This window comes from Megascapheus bottae, chromosome 17 (genome assembly GCF_031878675.1).
Source record: "Megascapheus bottae isolate mThoBot1 chromosome 17, mThoBot2.hap1, whole genome shotgun sequence".
Taxonomy (NCBI): domain Eukaryota; kingdom Metazoa; phylum Chordata; class Mammalia; order Rodentia; family Geomyidae; genus Megascapheus; species Megascapheus bottae.
This window is the reverse complement of record NC_143525.1, coordinates 36,093,687-36,108,878: the sequence shown is the minus strand read 5'-3', so window position 1 is coordinate 36,108,878 and position 15,192 is coordinate 36,093,687. Positions and strand designations below refer to the sequence as shown.

The 15,192-nt window shown below is 53.5% G+C and overlaps 2 protein-coding genes across 3 annotated transcripts; both read right to left on the bottom strand.

The window, feature by feature from the left end:
- Positions 1 to 2,831: 2,831 nt before the first annotated feature.
- Hsd17b1 (hydroxysteroid 17-beta dehydrogenase 1) lies at positions 2,832 to 5,858 on the bottom strand. 2 transcript variants are annotated; one of them, XM_090351728.1, is made up of 6 exons: positions 5,615 to 5,858; positions 5,140 to 5,307; positions 4,835 to 5,014; positions 4,581 to 4,674; positions 3,142 to 3,319; positions 2,832 to 3,054 (listed from the first exon to the last, which is right to left on the bottom strand). In XM_090351728.1, exons 1-6 carry the CDS (start codon positions 5,709 to 5,711, stop codon positions 2,839 to 2,841), a joined length of 933 nt encoding a protein of 310 aa, XP_090207854.1. In that variant the 5' UTR covers positions 5,712 to 5,858; the 3' UTR covers positions 2,832 to 2,838. The 2 variants fall into 2 exon arrangements, with proteins under 2 accessions (XP_090207854.1, XP_090207855.1); XM_090351729.1 differs by having other exon boundaries at positions 3,151 to 3,319.
- Positions 5,859 to 6,653: 795 nt separating this feature from the next.
- Positions 6,654 to 14,740, bottom strand: Naglu (N-acetyl-alpha-glucosaminidase). The gene is made up of 6 exons (XM_090350912.1): positions 14,355 to 14,740; positions 13,346 to 13,493; positions 12,639 to 12,785; positions 12,425 to 12,510; positions 10,440 to 10,696; positions 6,654 to 8,090 (listed from the first exon to the last, which is right to left on the bottom strand). Exons 1-6 carry the CDS (start codon positions 14,735 to 14,737, stop codon positions 6,880 to 6,882), a joined length of 2,232 nt encoding a protein of 743 aa, XP_090207038.1. The 5' UTR covers positions 14,738 to 14,740; the 3' UTR covers positions 6,654 to 6,879.
- Positions 14,741 to 15,192: the final 452 nt, after the last annotated feature.

Below are 15,192 nucleotides of genomic sequence, written 5' to 3'. Positions count from 1 at the left end.
ATTAGAGATAAAAGTCTCACAGATTTTAGTGCCTGGGCTGGCTTTGAACCTCAATCCTGAGGTCTCAGCCTCCTGAGTAACTAGGATTACAGGTGTGAGCCACCATGCACTAGGTACTCAGGAAGCTGAGATCCGAGATCATGGTTTGAAATCCAACTCAGGCAAGAAAGTCCAAGAGATTTATTTAAAAAAAAAAACTCTCCAAAAACAAACAAACGAAGAAGGAAAAAAGAAACAGAAGTGGAGCTGTGGCTCACGTGGTAGAATTCTAGCCTTGAGTAGAAGAAGCTCAAGAACAGTGCTCAGGTCAAGGTCAAGACTCAAACCACATACACACACATACACACACACACACACACACACACACACACACACACACACACACACTTAGATGTATGTGTTTGAGCCAGCTTTAAACTGATCCTCAGATCTCAGCTTCTTGAGTGGCTGGATTACAGATGTTATAAACTAGTACCTGGCTCCAAAATGTTTTCTGAACAAGGACACATCAGAATCTGAATATTGTTTTGTATTCATTTCCCCCCCACACTTTTTTTTCTCCTGCTTTTGCTACTGCTGCCTTTTTGATCAGGATCTTGCTATGTTGCTCAGGCGGGTCTTCAACTAAAGATTCTTCTCAATAGCTAGGGTTACAGATGTGAGCCACCAGTACCCAACCTTGGATTCTTCTCTACACATTTACAGGCCTTGTTTCTTCTTTACATGTAAGCTATACAGGGGAATAATCCATAGTAATTCTAACCTGGCTGGTGAAGACATTCAGGCTTTATTGGGAGTGAGCCAGCCATGCTAGGAGGCCATACTCAGTGTACAGATAAGAAGTGACACAGGCGGGGCTCCGTGGTTCATCCCTGTAATCCTAGCTATTCAGGAGGCTGAGATCTGAAGATCGAGGTTCAAAGCCAGCCCAGGCACAAAAAGACCCGAGACTCTTATCTCCAATCAACCTCTAGAACATGGGAAGTGGGAGTTGGCTCAAGAGTAGGGCAGTATCCTTGAGCTGAAGAGCTCAGGGACAGTGCCCAGGTCGAGTTCAAGCCCCATGACCAACAAAAATAACTGATATAGGGCTGAGCACTGGTGGCTCACTCCTGTAATCCTAGCTACTCTGGAGACTGAGATCAGAGGATCACAGTTTGTTGCTAACCACAATCAGAGAGTAACAGGATACTAGAGCCAAAGAAATGAGAAAGGAGACAGAGGATAGAAAAGTAGGGTGCCGGGGCCAGGAGTTTGGCCTAGTGGTAGAGTGCTTGCCTAGCATGCACGAAGACCCGGGTTTGATTCCTCGGTACCACATACATAAAAAAAAAAAAAGGCCGGAAATGGTGCTGAGGCTCAAGTGGTAGAGCTCTAGCCTTGAGAAAGTCCAAGGACAGTGCTCAGGTCCTGAGCTCAAGCCCAGGACTAGCAAAAAAAAAAAAGAAAAGAAAAGAAAAGTAGGGTGCCAGGGGTCCGACACTCATTGGCTTCTCCCATAAGCAAGTTTATTTAATTCAGTCAGGGAAGGTTACTATAGGTATGTACAGAACACAAAGTGTCACTCTTGTGGTTACAGTCATTAACATAAGACATAGTTTATGTACATAGTAATAACTTACTCCCTGTAGTTAGGAAGCAAGAAGCAGTAACTATAACACAAGCATTCATCTTATTCCTATTTTCTCAAGCATCATAGAGTTCAATCAGCTGGGACTTATACATCATTGGGTCCAGTTAAGGGTAACTTTTTTTTTTGGCATTTTGAAGATAGTTATTGTTATTTTGCCAGTCCTGGGCTTGAGTTCAGGATCTGAGCACTGTCCTTGAACTTTCTCAAGGCTAGAGCTCTACTGCTTGAGCCTCAGCACCACTTTCAGCTTTTTTCTATGTATGTTTAGTACCATTGCCTTTTCAGGTCATTTGAAAACATTTTAAATATGCAGTTAGTGGTAATTTTTGTCCTGCCTTGCCTGTTTTGACCTTCCCAGTTCTCAGCCTTCTGAGTACTGACAAGGTGCATTCCAACCTCTTAATCCTTTCCTGCTTTCATAGCTCAGTTCCAAAGTTTCCTACAGTGGTTCAAAGCCAGCTCGGGCAAGAAAGTCGCTGAGACTCTTTTTTTTTTTGCCAGTCCTGGGCTTGAGCTCAGGGCCTGAGCACTGTCCTTGGACTTTCTCAAGGCTAGAGCTCTACCACTTGAGCCTCAGCACCACTTCTGGCTTTTTTCTATGTATGTGGTACCGAGGAATCGAACCCGGGTCTTCATGCATGCTAGGCAAGCACTTTAACCACTAGGCCAAACTCCCGGCCCAAGTCGCTGAGACTCTTATCTCCAATTAACCACCAGAAAACTGGAAGTGGTGCTGTGACAAAGTGGTAAAGTGTTAACCTTGAACAAAAGAGCTCAGGGACAGTGCCCGGCCTCAGAGTTCAAGCCCCAAGAACCAATCAAACAAACAAAACCAAAAGGTGTTCTTTTGCCTGAGGAGGCTTCATAACTCACCAGGATCAAAGGGCTAAGGGCCAGTTTTTGGTTAAGGGCCAAAAACTAAGGGAGGCTCCCTTTCTGCCCTAATCTCTACTGGTGCAATCACTGTGCCTCCAGAGCAGTTTTAACCCAGGCCCTGCATGGCTTTGAGGCTTGACCCGGAGTCAACCCCTCCCCGGGGCACCTGTAGGTATAAATGGGGGGATAGATGGGTACGTGGGGGGATATGATCCGCCCTGTCATTTAATGGCCACACAGTGCAGAGGTCACCCCAGCCTCATTCCCCTGGAAATTACCTCCCTCCCCAAGGAAAAGCTTGATTCACCAGGCAACGGTTGGCAAAGCCTTTATTTAGGGGCAGCAGAAGAGCCGAGCTCCCCGAGGGGCCCGGCTGGGGCCTCAGAACCCTCCACCTGCTTGTCAGCAAAGATGGTGTGGTGCATGGCGGCCACGTAGCTGCAGCCGCTGGGATCCTCCAGGCGCAGCCGGGCCAGGGGCAGGAAGCGCTCGGTGGTGAAGTAGCGCAGGGAGGGCTGCGGGGCGCGCAGCGCGGTGAGGAACACCTGGGACGGGACGGGGGAGGGCGCCGTGGTCACCCCGCCTCCGGCGCCCCGCGCCCCGCCCGGCGCCCCCTGACACCCGCCACCCACCTCCGTCACCTCCTCCGGATCCTGCGCCTCTTCCTGGAAGATGTGCTGCAAGTGGCGCTGGAAGACCGAGAAGAGGTGGCGGGTCTGGGCGTCCGCGCGGTCCAGGGCTCCCCCGGCGCCGCCCTCCAGCTTCTCATAGAAAGCCGTGTGTACCGGGCCGCACTCGATGAGGCTTACACTGAGGGTGACAGGACAAGTGGGTGGTGGCCCCATCCCGGGTCCCCTCCCCTCCCCCGGCGCAGCGGTGCAGCCAAGGGAGAGGACCGGACGGTTAAGAGAAGCAAAGTGTTTCCAATGCTTTGAGGGAGGCCCAGGCGTCAGAATCGCAGCCTGGCTGGGTGACATGGAGCTGTGTAGCCCAGGCCGGTCACCCAGCCTCTCTGGGCCGAGGAGATGCATCACAAAACCCACGCCCGACCGGGCGCCCTGGCTCACGGCTGGCATCCTAACTACTCGGGAGGCTGAGATCTGAGGATCAAGGTTCAAAGCCAGACCGTGCACGAAAGTCCGTAAAACTCATCTCCAATGCACCACTGGAAAACCGGCTAGCATGGAGCTGAACAGAGCCAGAGCTCAAGCCCCAAGACCGACCCTCAAAACAAACAAAAACATACCTCAGACTTACAGATCAATGGAAAAACAAACAAAAAACATAACAGATGAACAACACTAAAAATGACAAAAGAGAAAAATGGGCAGTTTATAAAAAGAGGAATACATTTTTTTTAGTATACAGAGAATCCTCTTTGATACCCTTGAGATTGAAAGATGTTAAAAGGTTAAGAATTTGTCAAGATCAAGGGTTGGTGTGCATGTAGAGCAACTGAAATTCATACGCATTATTTGAAGAATTGACTCCCACCCTATTACCCTATGCATGGATGTGTTTAGACACAGGAAAATCCAACCTGAGCCTAGGGGTAAACATTCTACTGAGGACCTAGCCTGTAAGGCTCGGAGACGGAGCTGTGAGGCCAGGAAAGGATCAAAGAAGTTGGAAGACAGAACTGGATCCTGCGAAGGTAAACTATCTAGGCAAGGCAGATGTAGTGCTGTTTAAACATTGAAAAGGCCTGAGACCTTGGATAAGGAAATATTCTACCCACTCTACAGTCACCCCTCCTTCTACTATAAGTATAGTATACTTACTTAAGTAACCTCTATCTCTTTACCCATTCTGGCTCCACCTCCTTGCACACACCTCCATTCCCATGGGGAGGTTTGTTGCCCCTCACTGCTGTACCTCAATAAACAGTCCTAGCCTGTTGAGAACAACCACAAAAAGAAAACAAAAACAAAACCCACGCCGCCCGAACCAAGTCCCAAAGTGCACAGTGCCTGGCTTGCAGCCTGTGAGCTGGGAGAGGAAGGACAGGAGGAACGCTTGGGATTCCAGGGTCAGGAGTCAGAGGGTTCCGGGGGAGGTGTGTGAGACTCACTGGACCCCGAAGGGCAGCAGCAGAACCGCCAGACTCTCGCATAAACCTTCCAGAGCGAACTTGCTGGCGCAGTACACAGCATGAAAGGGCAGCCCTAGAAGAGGACCCGAGGTTGAGGAAGCCCCGCCCTCGAGCGCCCCGCCCCCAAGCGCCCCGCCCACCGCCAAGCTCCGCCCACCCCGCGCCGGCCCGGGAGCTGCCTAGCCCTTCTGGCCCCGCCCGCGCCCTGACGTCACGGCCACGCCCCCACGCACCGATCATGCCGCCCATGCTCGCGGTCACCAGCACCCGTCCTCTGCGCCGCCGCTTCATGTCCGGCAGGAAGGCTTGCAGCATGCGCACGGTGCCGACCACGTTCACGTCCAGCACGGAGCCCACGGCGTCCAGCTCGTGTGCCTCCAGCGGCCCGAGCAGGCCCCGGCCCGCGTTACACACTGTGGGGAGGGGGACCCCGACCCCACCCCGCAAGTCTCAGCAGCCGCCTGCAGACGCCCCCACCTCTTCCCCGGGCTCCACTGGGCAGGAAAGGCTCCCGCAAACGGCACTTCCGTGAGCTCACCCAGTACATCCACGCGGCCCTCGGTCACCCGCGCCCGAGCCTGGGCTACGGAATCCGAGTCCCGCACGTCCAATTCCAGTATCTCCAGAGAGTCGGGAGGGCACCCCTTGAGCCGGGCAGCCTCCCGGAGGGGGCCTTGCGCCTGCAGGTCTCTCAGCGTGGCATACACTGCCGGTGCACAGAGCATAGCGATCTGAGCATCCTGCTTCCCTCTGGGAGCGCTTAGATTTTCTCCGTGATTGCTCCTCACATAGGCCTTTCTTTTTCCCCCCCAGTCCTGGGGCTTGAACTCGGGGCCTGGGCACTGTCCCTGAGCTTCTTTTGCTCGAGGTTAGCACTCTACCACTTGAGCCAAAGCGCCATTTTCGGCTTCTTCTGTTTATGGGATACTGAAGGATCAGGGCTTCGTGCATGCTAAGCAAGCTCTCTACCACTAAGCCACAGCTCTCCACCCCACACCCCACACCCCACATACCTTTGAAGCTCCTAGAAGGGTCCGAGGCCAGACGGACAGCCAAGTGCAGGCCGATGCCTGAGGAGCAGCCAGTGATGAGCACCACAGAACGGTCCATGGTGACAGGCTCAGGCGAGGTTTAAGCTCACTTGGAACCTAGGTGAAAATCCCTAGGATATCACCTGCTTTGCTCCACCCCTGCCTGCAGGGCATCTCCACCCCTTGTTTTGTCTGTGCGTCTGCTCCACAATCTCAAGGCTGAGTCCTCCCAGACCCCAGCCTGGCTCTCCCCTCCCTACGGGCTGGTCAAAGCTGAGAAAGGCCCCTGAGTATAACATTAACTGCCCTAGTTACGGTCAAGAGAGGTGGGGTAGAGAGCAGATTTTGCAAGTAGGTGGCCTGGGTTCTATTATGGGCAATTTCCTGGGTTTTCCCAGAAACAATTGAGTTTCCAGCTGATAGTTTCAGCTACTCAGGAGGCTGATATGTGAGGATCAAAAGAGAAAAGCCAGCCCAGGCAGGAAAGTCTGTGAGACTCTTACCTCCAATTAATCACAGAAAAAGCTGGAAGTGGAGTTGTGGAGCAATTGGTGGAGCACTAGCCTTGTGTATTAGGAAAATGGAAGAGAAAGGAAGGACACAGGCCAGCTTCCATCTCCCATAGGTGAGGAGGGGCACAGTCTGCCTGTGGGCTTGGAGACTGCAGAGGTGGGACAGGAGCTGGGTTTTTATGGGTTCTGAGCAGAAAGGCAAAGGTCTAGGGAGGTGTGTGTGGGGAGGGGGCCTTTTCAGGTGGGTCCACAATGCAATGTGTACAATCAGGCTTAGGTGGATTGTTCAACAGGAGTAAGGCAGTCTGCAGTATCTTTGATGGCTTGCCTGATGTCAGGGCAAACAGGGTGGGAGTCAATTAAGGACAGTGCCCAGGATCAGAGTTCAAGCCTGGGACTGACAGAGGTTAGAATTTACATGGGTCAGAGGTTAGAATTTACATGGAGAAACTGAGGCAAGAGGTGGAGAGAAATGCACTGATGGCAGGATCCAATTCTGACAGACCTGAGATGCTTCATCCATTTATTAAATTGACAAAAAAAAAGACAGTACTTTAATCCCAAATTTCAGGTGGTGGTGATGGAGGACAGTTTATTTCCCTGCAGGCTAGGAGGTTGCCGGCTCCACAGGCAGACCCTTCCGTGGTTCCCGTCAGGCCTGGGGATAGCCTCTGATCCTTTTCCAGCCCCAGGCTCCATATCCGGTCCAGCAATGGTATCTGGAGAACAGGGCTATCATAAAGAGCCAGAAAACCCTTTGGGGGAATATTTGAGGAAGATCTTCTGGGCTAGTTCTATAGTGTCGCCTTGGGGCTGGCTAGAATATCTCTTCTTGCTGAGAACAAAGGCCTGTTCCAGTTGGAAGACTTTCTTGTCAAACTTGTGCTGCTGGAAAGGGATGCTCTTGGCCAGGCTGTCCACCAAAGTCTCTAGGAAGAGGCCCCAGCGAGGCTGGTAGTAATCAGCCACAAGTCCAGACAGTTGCTTGTTGGCGTAGTCTAGGATGTTGCCCTCTGGCCCCCAGAGGGTCAGCTGGTAGCGACTGTTCTGTTCATAGAAATAGGCCTCAACCTCACTGACTGCCACTGCCCGGGCCTGCTCCAGCCAACTACCCAGCAAGAAGCGACTGTCACTAGCCAGCACCTCGTTCAGGGCAGGCAGAAGCTCATAGGCCAGGATACCGCCAGCCCTGAGGAGCGCAGGGAACTGGTGATTCAGGTAGGCAGTTCTTGCCTCGTCATAGTACAAGCTGACCAGCTCCTGGACGGCCTGTCGGGTGATGTCCAGCAGGTCATAGCGGAAAGCTGGGCTGTTGGTCAGGTAGGGAGCAGCTGTCAGCAGCAATCGCCAGGCTTCAAACACATCGGAGCGGTTGTACCACACTGTGGTGTTGATCTGGAGGGATGGCCGCCTGACCAGGGGGCTGCGGTTGTGTCCTTTGCAGCCCTCACCCGAGCAGTTGTAGACACTCCTGAGCAGAAGCCTCCAGGCCGCCTCTGCGTTGGGCTGAGAGACGCCATACCGCCTGCGAACGAAGCTGATCACCCAGGCCTCCAAATCAGGCACTGGATCCTTCCGCCAGCCCAGTTCAGCCATGAGGGCGTAAACAACTTCATTTTGGCCAATGCCCTCAGGGACTATGCCAGTGCCCACCATGGTGGAGTTGGGGAAAAGGCGAGCAGACTCAGGGCCTCGGTTCACAGCCTCCAGAGCTCCAAACAGGCCATGGTTACCCCCAAAATTATGCAGCATGCACCAGATGAAGGGCTGGCCGTGGAAGGAGGCTGTGTGGAGGTACACGGGCTGGCTTTCTGCAAACAGGTCCAGGACCAGGAGGCGATCTTGGGGCACAGCGCCCAGCACAGCTCTGATCTGGGCAGGACCCCAAAACTCTGGCTGGTGCTGGAAGAGCCAGCCTTGTAGCAACCATACTGCGTGAGGGTCCACTGCAGTGGGGGGGGGGGGAGGATGAGGAGGAAGAGAAGAGGGGTGATGAGTCTGGAGGAAGCTATGGGAATGCAGGTCAAGTCCATTCTACACATGAGAACACAGCTCCAAAGAAGATAAATGGCTGTCAGGGGACATAGTTCCTCTGCAATGTCCCATCCATGAGACTCTACAACCCCATGCTTTTCCTCATCCTACCCCCTCCCAACCTCCCCAGCATCTGACCTACCCAGAGGGCTTGCTACGCCCTGGTTGGATTCCTGAGCCCCAGCTTCTTGACTTTTTCTACAGGAGCCGAGTGGGACCTAACAGTCTAGCAGTGCTATGGTTTGAATACTGTTTGTGCTGACATGTTTTCTTGCTTGACTAGGGCTCTACTACTCGAGCTGTGCCTCCAGCTCAGCTTTTCCTTTTTGTTTTTGTTTTTGCTGGTTATTTTGGAGATGAAGTTTTGCTGACTTGTTTCCTGGGCTGGCTCTTAAATAGGATCCTCCAGATCTCACCCTCTTGAGTAGCTAGGATTATAGGACGGAGACACCCACAGTTGTTTTTTTAAATCCCTTTTGTGAGCTATTAAGGGAGTGAAAACTGAATCCAACTATGGTGTTTAGAGAGGAGAGCTTGGGAAGATGATGAGGTCTTTTGGGGAGAGCCCCTGTGACTGAATCTTGGTGGCTTTCTGAGACAACAGAGAACACACAGGCTTGCACTTCCCATCTCCTTGCATGTGGTGCTCTGTGCTACTTTGGAACTATGCCAACAAGAAGATTATCACCGGATTCAGGTCCTTGAAATTACAGCCCTCTTTTCTGTATAAAGAAGCCCAGCCTCCAGAATTTTTTTTTTGCCAGTCCTGGGACTTGAACTCAGGGCCTGGGCTCTGTTCCTGAGCCTCTCTGTGCTCAAGGCCAGCACTCTATCACTTGAGTCAAAGCGCCACTTCCAGCTTTTTTTCTATTCATGTGGTACTGAGAAATCAAATCAAATCATGCATGCTAGTCAGGCCGTCTATCACTAAGCCACTTTCCCAGCCCCAACTCCAAAACTTTGCGGTAGCATGGCAACTGGACTCATACACTTGGGTGTGTTCAAGCCACTGGTTCTAGATCACACATAGAGAGCAGTGCTTGAAGGAGCCTAGCCAATCTGCTCCCTTCTTGGTTGACAGACATAGAGCCTTCCCCATCAAGCTTTTCCTCACTTGGGCCTTTGGTTCACATTCTGCACCATTATGAAAACCTTAGCTGGCTTTGGATACAAATGTTAACCTTTGGCTAAGTCAGTGATCAGAGATCACCTAAAATGTTAACCTCATCAACAAGCAGAGATCAAATAAAATCTTTTCAGCAGCTAGCACTATAATGATGTTTTAAAGGACCATACTTTGTGCTTCTTATGTGGCCACCCATTGTACATCCGAAGTCACTGGGACACCGGGAGGAAGCTAATTTGTCAGAAGCCAAACAGCCAGGAGCTGTTGGTGCTGGGATCTTGATCCAGAAGTCACCTCTCAAACTCATAAAAGAGAACTTAAAAGATGCTCTTGCTGGGGCCGGGAGTTTGACCTAATGGTGGAGTGCTTGCCTAGCATACATGAAGACCCAGGTTTGATAACTTGGTACCACATACATAGGAAAATCTGGAAGTGGTGCTGTGGCTCAAATGGTAGAGTGCTAGCCTTGAGAAAGACCAAGAACAGTGCTCAGGCCCTGAGTTCAAGCCCCAGGATTGGCAAAAAAAAAAAAAAAAACAACTTTTGCTGAGTCCTGTGAATTAACTAAAAGTCCCTCAACTTTGTGTCTGTGTTCTTTATATCTGAACTCCTCTCTTCTGTAGTCCCTTTTCAATAACCAGGTTGCATGAGGAAAGAGAATATCCCATCATCAGCTCTTGTGTGGAAGCAAATTACTCCACCAACAGAAAATGCCTTCCCCTTATCATCTTAACCAAAACAGCCCCCGAGCTCAGGGGCCCGGCCTTGCTTCGGTTCTGTTCCAGTAAGAAAGTGACAACATCTCAGTAACTCCTCCAAGGACAAAGACTGAGCTGATGAGCTGATGGCGCTCCAGGCTACACCTGGGATTTGGACTGCTCTTATCACCCCCTGCCCTTGATTATTCCCTGTTTAACTTGAAGCTAACGTCTGTGTCCTCTGAAGATGGGGAAGATGCACTGCAGTGCTGGCTGGATCTCTCACCCAGGTTTCCACCCCAGTGGAATTAAGAGATGGCATGGACACACAAGCTGGGTAAGCTGCCAAGTGCTGGGAGTTACAGGGAGGAGTTGTTTTTTGTCCTCTGCCCACCCTGGCTGATGTCTCTCTTCCCCACCTTCCCCAGGCCCCATACCAGTGGTCATGGCCTCATAGACAGCAGCAGTGGCTGCAGCAAGGTAGGAGGGCTCCGAGGAGGGGGGCTGCATCTCATTGAAGGTGTCAGCCCCATAGATGTGATCCGTGCCGAACTCCTTGATCAGCTCCCGAAGGAAGAGGCTTCCAACCATGGAGAACAGGGGGTCTTCAGGGTCCAGAAGGAGAGAGCAAGAATAGGAGCAGTTGAAGTGTCCCCAGCTGCCCAGCTGGGTGACATTGGCGTGTGGAAATACCCTGGTGGGAAGAAAAGCTCAGAGACTGCCTGGAGAGTGACAGGCCTCCACCATCTCTCCAGCCAGAAGATGCGGCTTGGTTTTTCATGACCCTGTGCCTTTGCACTTGCTGAGCTCTCTACCTTCTCCTTTCCTCTGCATGCATTTATGTTTCTTACTATGCTTTAAGTATTTCCTGTTTGCTCTCCTTCCCACTGTGCTTGTATTCTCTCCCCCTCTCCCTCCCTCCCTCCCTCTCTCTCTCTCTCTCTCTCTCTCTCTCTCTCTCTCTCTCTCTCCCCCTCCCTCCCTTCCTCCTACCCTCCCCCTTACCACCTCCCCCCCCCCCATCCCCGCTTCCTTCTGCTTTGGCATAAAGGAACACTTTGTGTTGAAGACTGGGCTCAGTACTGCCTCTGTCCTGGGCTCTTTCTCCCTGTCTTCCCAGGAATCCACATGTATTCCTGCTCTTGTCACTGAATCCTAGTCCCTATCTCCCACATGGGACAGAGCCTTAGGGTACCTTCATTGCTGCATTCCAACACAGAGCTGGGCCTGGTAGCCTCATCTAGCTGGACAAATATTCACAGAATGATGAATGAATGAGTTAGTGAATGAGCTTCCTGGCTCCTGGAGAGGGAGGTAAAGGGGCAGCATGGAGGCCAGCAGGTACTGGTGAGAGCCAGGTGTGCATGGGCGCCATGGAGGCCCCTACCAGGGGGCAGGGAGTGGGCTTAAAACTTTCTGAGAGCAGGTCTCCTCTGGGCCTTGATGACTTTCCTGGCCACAGGAGGGAGGAAGGGTGGGGAGCACAGAGGAGCAGGAGGACGGAGACCAGCGTGACCCTCACTTCCACTGATGGGCAGGCACTTGCTAACATTCTGCATTACCTCACACTCCCAGACCCTCATGGCAAAGTAAGTGAGGATCCCATTTTACAAGTGGGGAGACAGAAGCAGGAAGTGGCCATGTAATTGTCACATGGCTAGTTGACTGCAGGAGTCAAGCCTAGGCCTACGTCCAGAACTTACTATTTAGTTTGTGGTATTGGGAATTGAACCCAGGGAGGCAGACACACATGCTAGGTTAATGCTCTACCACCTGGGCCACATCCTCAATGTGTGGAGTTTAGTTTGTTTTTTCGGATGAAGTCTTGTGCTAACTTTTCCACAGCTGGCCTCTGACTTTGATCCTCCAGCCTGTGCCTCCGGAGTATCTGGGATCACAGGCATACAGGAATTTGTTACCATCCCTAGCTTTTAAGTTTTTCTTCATTTTTGGGGGGTATGCTGGTACTGGGCTTAAACTAAATTCCAGGTGTTACCCCTTAGCTTTTTCTCTCAAGGCTGGTGATGTACCGCTTGAACTATACCTCTACATCTGACATTTTTCTAGTTAGTTGGACATAAAGAGTCTCAGGGACATTCCACCCAGGCTATCTTTGCACCGTGACCCTCAGCCTGCTAAGTAGGATTTCAGGCATGAGCCACCTGCGCCGAGTTTTCAAGTTAGGTCTTACAGCTAAAAAGTCACTTTCCTGGGCTTGGAGTTTGGCCCAGTGGCAGAGTGCTTGCCTGGCATGCACAAAGATCCAGGTTTGATTCCTCGGTACCACATACATAGAAAAGCCAGAAGTGGTGCTGTGGCTCAAGTGGTAGAGCTCTAACCTTGAGAAAGCCCAAGGACAGTGCCCAGGCCTTGAGTTCAACTTTTCTTTCCGAGCTGAGAGGGGAATGAGGGAGCAGCTCACCTGGTGACAGCCTTGGGGACATGGCCTGCGAATGCAGGCAATACGGGTGTCATGCCAAAAGAGCGCATCCGGTCCAGGATCTGATGCTAGAAGGAAGAGCAGCTGTGAGCAGGACCTCAGCTGCCCTCTGGAACAGTTACTACCAGCCCCCAGGCTGGCCAAATACCACTCTCCCTGCCCGTGACAACCTGCCCGACCTTCCCCATCTTTTTACCTGCAAGTGAAGCTGCTTGAGGTGCCAGGAGGGTGACAGGGGGCCACCCCAGGTATGCAGGTTGCCCATGCGTTCCCATGCCAGGAAGGCAGGACCAGTGAAGTATGTATTGATCTCTGACTGGGTCAGACCCAAAGCCAGGTACACCTGAGGAGGAAGCAGATTCCCCACACTTATGAACACACCCATCTCCATTCATTCAACAGGCATTCGTCCACTGTTTCTTTGTGCTGGGCCTTGGAGTCACTGAGACAAAAGTTTGCACAAAGAGCCACAGTCCATGGAGAAGAGATCTGGGAGCAGATAAGTCTAGGAGACTATTGCCTTGGATGCATGATGAGAAAGTGGGGCACAAAGAAACTGTCCCCAAACCAGGGCCTGAAGAGGCTTATGGAGCAAGGATGCTTGTATAAGCTGCCAGGAACGGAGGGACCAGGACTGCTCATGAGGTAGAACAGCTGTGTACGTGTGTGTAGGACCTGAGGGGTCTCACGTGGGTTCTACAGTGTTGGGGTAAGGACTCAGATGTGTTGATCTCACCAGTGGCAGTCTCAGTGTGTGAAGGATGGGCATCATCATGTCTACCAACCCTTCTAGAGCTTATTCTGTACACCAGGTACTACTGTGCTGTGGCTAGGGACAGGCACAAGGAGAGGGACGCGCATGAGGTGGATAGGAGAGTGGGGAGGGGACCCATGGGCACGTACCCGCTGCCAGATGGCCTCCTGGCCATTCCAGGCCAGTGCCAGGTTAATGCCATTCAGCACCATCCAGTCGATCTCGCGTTCCCAGCGGGCCCAGTCCCACCACACAAATGAGTAGCTCTGGGTACACACATTCTGGTAATACCGGTACCTGTGGAGAGGGGGATCATTGCTGAAGGTAGACAGGATGCCTCATCACCCTGGAAACCTCCTGCCCCTGCCCCCAACAGCAGAGTGGGGGAATAGTCCCAAACTGGCTTCTCCCTTTGCTTTCCTCCAGGATTCTCCTCAGGAGCTGACACTAGCCTGGCAGGTTCTGTGGACCTCGTTTCATTCAACACTTTCCCAGTCCTAGTGTGTCAGTGTTACACGGCATAGTTGTTCCCTGTCCTGGAAAAGGGGCCGGGTGTCCTGCCTGCACAAAGCCAGGGCTCCAACAGAGGCCTGTAAGCCTGGTGAGCACCAGTCTTCAGCATCTTCTAAAAGAGGTCAAACATCAGGTGCTGGTGAGCTTATTATTATTATTATTATTATTATTATTATTACGCCTGCAATCCTACCTATTCAGGAGGCAGAACTCTGAGGGTCTCAGTCCTGAGACCCCTATTTCTAATCACCCAGCTGGAAGTGGAGGTGTGGCCCAAGTGGTAGAGGACAAGTCCCAGGACCGGGCAGGGAGGAAACAGACTTTACTGGTCACAGCTCAACAGCTATGCCCATCATTGTGCAAACTCACAACCGGCCCTACACGGCGGTGGGTCGTTACGTTCGTCCTTTCGTTTGGCTCTGAGAGGCCGAGCGATTTGCTCCGGGACACATCCCTGCGAGAGGGGCGCTGCTGGACCTCGGAGTCAGGGCTGCTGGACCTCGGAGCCAATGCTTCCTTCTGGAGTGGGCAAGTGTCCAGGCTTCCTGACGCCCAGCCCGTGCCGGGGTGGGGCGGGACCTCAGCCCGAGTGGGTGCCCCGGGGCTGGGGGGAGCTGCCCGCGCGCTCCCCGGGCGGTGGGCTACCTGTGGGGCGTGGCCTCGGTCAGCTCCTGGGGCACTTCGGGCAGCGGCCGCGGCAGGCGCAGCTGAGAGCTGGACCAGGCCACCTGGCAGCCGCAGAAGTCGCGCAGGTAACGGTGCAGCCCTGCGGCGGCCGCCACGCCCGTGGAGCCGCGCACCCGCACGGGCGCCCGGCCCCCGCCGCTCAGGCTGTAGGTGTCCGAGCCGGTCTCGGCCGCCAGGGCGCGCTCCACCGACACCGAGAAGTTGGCCGCCGGCCCGGGCCCCAGCAGCCGGGCCACGAGCGCCCGCACGGCCGCCGCCTCCCGCGCCTCGTCGCCCGCCGAGCCCCCGGCCCGGGCCAGCAGCAGGAGTCCCAGAGCCACGGCCAGCGCCGCCGCCTCCATGGTCTCAGCCGGCCAGCACTGGGCGGGCAGCCGATCCGGGCTCGGGAGCAGCCAGCGTCCAATCAGCTGTGGCCTCTGGGACACGTGATCGAAGGCCGCGCCCAGGCTACCCGCCCCGGAGACCGGGCTTCCGGGCCCTCGCCGCTCCCGGGCCGCGCCCCCGGGTCGGCGGGGCGTCGGGGGAGGGCTGGCCGGCCCCCAGGCGCCTGGCTTCCCGTGCGTCCCTCTGGCAGGTGCTCCGGGGGATCCCGGTAGAGGAGTGTTTTGTTTTCTCTCCCATTTGACGTTTCAAAGGCAGAAGCCACAGGACTGGGGGCCTGGGCGCTGGCCCTGGGCTGCGTCTGCTCTGCCACCTCGTTGGAGGCCAGAGTCTCATGGACTTTCCCGCCCCGGCTGGCTTTGAGCCGTGATCCCCAGATCTCAGCCTCCTGAGTAACTAGGAGTACAGGCGGGAG

Coding starts and splice junctions, on each gene's coding strand:
- Hsd17b1 (XM_090351728.1), bottom strand. CDS start 5,711: ATGGACCGTTCTGTGGTGCTCATCACTGGCTGCTCCTCAGGCATCGGC. Junction 4,675..4,834: donor GAGCATGGGCGGCATGATCG/GTGCGTGGGGGC, acceptor GTCCTCTTCTAG/GGCTGCCCTTTCATGCTGTG. Junction 3,055..3,141: donor ATCCGGAGGAGGTGACGGAG/GTGGGTGGCGGG, acceptor GTCCCGTCCCAG/GTGTTCCTCACCGCGCTGCG.
- Naglu (XM_090350912.1), bottom strand. CDS start 14,737: ATGGAGGCGGCGGCGCTGGCCGTGGCTCTGGGACTCCTGCTGCTGGCC. Junction 13,494..14,354: donor ACCGAGGCCACGCCCCACAG/GTAGCCCACCGC, acceptor CCCTCTCCACAG/GTACCGGTATTACCAGAATG. Junction 10,697..12,424: donor GTCCCCAAGGCTGTCACCAG/GTGAGCTGCTCC, acceptor TCTTCCCACCAG/GGTATTTCCACACGCCAATG.